Genomic DNA, 3,565 nt, shown 5'->3' with positions numbered 1-3,565 from the left:
GCTGCATGCGTTGCTTCTCAATAGACTTTCAGATTGCTTCTATTTGCTTACTCGCAGCCGCTGCTACGCCACTCATGCTGATACAGCAGCCTTGCTGCTGCTGCTGCTGCTGCTACTGCTGCTGCTGCTGCTGCTGCTGCTACTGCTGCTGCTGGTGCTACTGCTGCTGCTGCCGCTGGTGTCGCTGCTACTGTTGCTGATGTTACTGCTGTTTCTACTGCTGCTACTGCTGTTGCTGCTGTTGCTGCTGCTGCTGCATCTGCTGCTGCTGCAGCTGCATCTGCTGCTGCTGCAGCTGCTACTGCTGCTGTTGCTGCTGCTGCTGCACGATGGGCGCATGCAGCTGGGGTGAGGATCCAAGCAGCAGAAGAGAAAGCAATGGGGTGTATATACACCAGAAACGGGGTGTATGTAAGCAGCAGCAACAAAAATATTTATAGTTGAGGTGTATGTACACCTGGCTGTTTATACAGGCAGCAAACGCTGCTGCTGCTGCTTCTCTTTGAAACATAAATATAATAAAATATAAATATAAATAAAATAAAATATAAATATAAATATAATAAAATATAAATATAAATAAAATAAAATATAAACATAAATAAAATAAAATATAAATACACAAAATAAAAAACACATACACAACATCCCTCTGCACATCTCCCCAGGAGCTTGCTGCTGCAGCTAGCTAGCAGCTAGCTGCTGCAGCTAGCTAGGGGCTTGCTGCTGCAGCTAGCTAGGAGCTGCATGGTGAGCCCCCTCTCTCCCCGCAACACAAAAAAAATGAGAACTCCCAGCTGCATGCAGCTAGCTAGCTACAGCTAGCTACAGCTAGCTGGGTGCTGCTGGCAGCAGCAGCTGAGGCACTCATGCAGGAGCAGAGTTGCTGCTGCTGCTGCTGCTGCTGCAGCTGCATGCAGCAGCATGCACTGTGGCCTGCAGCAGCACTTGCTGCAGCAGCTGCTGCAGCAGCTGTCTTGGCTTTGCATGCGGGGCCCTAATATCAACGACGCCGCAGCAGGGGTGGTAAACGAGTGAAGCTTTCAGTGCAGGAACACGAAGCTCTGCTGCTGCTGCTGCTGCTGCTGCTGCTGCTGCTGCTGTGCTGCAGCAAGGATAAGCAGCAGCTCTCTCTCCCCCCTCCACTGCAGCAACAGAAGCAGCAAAGCCTCGTTGCTGCAGCAGCACGGCCATCGCATGCAGGTCCGGCACTCCGAACAACAGTGTGGGGCAGCTGCAGCTAGGAGCAGCAGCAGCAGCAGCAGCTGCTGCTGCTGCTGCTGCTGCTGCTGCTGCTGGATCAGCAGCAGCAGCTGGATCAGCAGCAGCTGCTGGGTCAGCCGCAGCTGCTGGAGCAGCAGCTGGAGCAGCAGCAGCAGCAGCAGCAGCAGCAGCTGGTAGCAGCGTCGCGTTCCCTCCTTTGCAGTATAGCAGAGTACCCTCACCAACAGGCGCAATGAATACGCGTTGCTGCTGCTGCTGCTGCTGCTGCTGCTGCTGCTGCTGCTGCTCTTCGCCTTCAGCAGCAGCAGCAGCAGCAGTTGATCTTGCTGCTGCTGCTGCTGCTGCTGCTGCTGCTGCTGGTGTTGGGGCTTCGTATGCATGCATCTCCATATCATCAGCAGCAACCTGCAGCAGCGAGAAAGACTGAGACAGCAGCAGAGCGTCAGCAGCAGCAACTCCTTTCTCTAGCGGCAGCAAGGCCGTTGGCTGCATCAGGTGAAACGATGGCTGCTGCTGCTGCTGCTGCTGCTGCTGAGAGCTGCTGCTGCTGCTGCTGCTGCTGCTGGGGAGAACACCATCGAAGAAGTATGGTAAGGCAACGCATGCAGAAGCAGCAACGTGCTGCTGCAGCACGGGAGATATGAAAGACTCATCGTAGGTAAAGGGCCACAGCAGCAGACCGCATGCAGCAGCAGCAAGCTGTCTAGCTCTTGCTTCAACTGCGCATGCAAGAGCAGCAACGCTGCGTTCCTTGCTGCTGCTGCTGCTGCTGCCCTCAGCAGCAGCAGCAGCAGCAGCAGCAGGCCCCTCCTCCCGCTGCTGGTGGCGCTGCAGCAGCACACATACATCCTGCGCCAGCTGCTGCTTGAGTGCTGCTTGCTGCAGCAGCGAAGGCAAACGAATGACATCTCCTGGGGCCGAGAAGGCGGGGTCTAGCAGCAGCAGCAGCGTGCTGCTGCTGCTCCTGAGTTGCTGCAGCAGCTGTGCTGCTGGTCCCGCACGCAGAGCAGCAGCAGCAGCAACAACCAGAAAGGGCTTCTTTAATGTAGGCAGCTGCTGCAGCAGCTCAGCAACAACCAGGCGATGCATCTGCTGCATGTCTGCGTATCCGAATGGCGGGTCGCAGCACAGATCTGCTGCTGCTGCTGCTGCTGCTGCTGCTGCTGTTGTCTCCCCACGCTGCTGCTGCTGCTGCTGCTGCTGCTGCTTTTGCTTCTGCCGCTGCTGCTGCTGCTGGGGAGGCTGCAGCCACTCGATAGCTTCGTCAGCATACCGCAGCAGCTTGGGCCAGTTGTAGCCTACGGTGTATACGCAGCTAGCAGCAGCAGCAGCAGCAGCAGCAGCAGCATGCGGCCACGCTCGCAGCAGCAGCGGCAGCAGGTCCAGCAGCTGCACCCCGCAGGGATCCGTAACCAGCAGCACGTTGCTGCCTGCTGCTGCTGCAGCAGCAACTACACGCATCAGCAGCTGCACTCGCTGCTGCACTGTTTGCCCCCGTGTACTGGTGCTGCTATCAGCTAAGCCGCTGCTGCTGCTGCTGCTGCTGCTGCTGCTGCTGCTTCTGGTGCTGCTGCTGCTGCTGCCACCCAAAGGTTCCTCGAGGATCTTCACTGCTGCTGCTGTGCCGCTCATGCCGCCGCCGCTGCTGCTGCTGCCGCCGCTGCTGCTGCTGCTGCTGCTGCTGCCGCTGCTGCTGCTGCTGCTGCCGCTGCTGCTGCTGCTGCTGCTGCTGCTGCTGGGGGATGAAAGCAACCGCGGCTGCTGACACTCAAAGAAGACAACAGCATCAGCAGCAGCAAGACAGCTCCAGTCTGCTTCCAGTGGTTTACGATGAGCAGCAGCAGCACAATCATCATCATCACCGAGCATCCCCATGCTGCTGCTGCTGCTGCTGCTGCTGCTGCTGCTGCTGCTGCTGCTGCTGCTGCTGCTGCTGGGGCCCACAATGAAGAGCTTCTTGCCGCCCGGGGTCTCTATCAGCCAGTTGGCTCCCCCTAAACAAAAGCCGCTGCTGAAGGGGGTTATTATATACTCTTGCTGCAGGCCAGGCTCTGCTGCTGCTGCTGCTGCTGCTGCTGCTGCTGCTGCTGCTGCAGGTGTTGCTGCTGCAGGTGTTGCTGCTGCAGGTGTTGCTGCTGCTGCAGATGGCACAGCAGCAGCAGCTCGGATGGTGTGGCGCTGCCCGTAGCTGCACACCTGCATCAGCGCTTCTATATCTAGCTGCGAAGCTTTGCTGCTGCTGCTGCTGCTGCTGCTGCTGCTGCTGCCTTGCTGCAGCAGCTGCAGCACGTCGTCATTGGTCTCCCCTTGCTGCGACGCAGCAGCACTGCCCTCAGCCCCT

At 57.8% G+C, this 3,565-nt stretch overlaps 1 protein-coding gene across 1 annotated transcript in view; it reads right to left on the bottom strand.

Annotated features, from left to right (window-relative positions):
- Window positions 1-867: 867 nt before the first annotated feature.
- Window positions 868-3,565, bottom strand: part of EMH_0034400 (uncharacterized protein) — a gene marked incomplete at both ends in the record, with an annotated part of 3,793 nt that continues 1,095 nt past the window's right edge. Inside the window, one exon of the mRNA XM_013494865.1 lies at window positions 868-3,534. Coding sequence (XP_013350319.1) covers window positions 868-3,534 — 2,667 coding nt within the window. The remainder of the gene's footprint in view (window positions 3,535-3,565) is intronic.

Source organism: Eimeria mitis, genomic scaffold (genome assembly GCF_000499745.2).
Source record: "Eimeria mitis Houghton genomic scaffold, Emh_scaff1312, whole genome shotgun sequence".
Classification (NCBI taxonomy): domain Eukaryota; phylum Apicomplexa; class Conoidasida; order Eucoccidiorida; family Eimeriidae; genus Eimeria; species Eimeria mitis.
The sequence above is the reverse complement of the archived record's forward strand: the minus strand, read 5'-3'. Positions and strand labels throughout refer to the sequence as shown.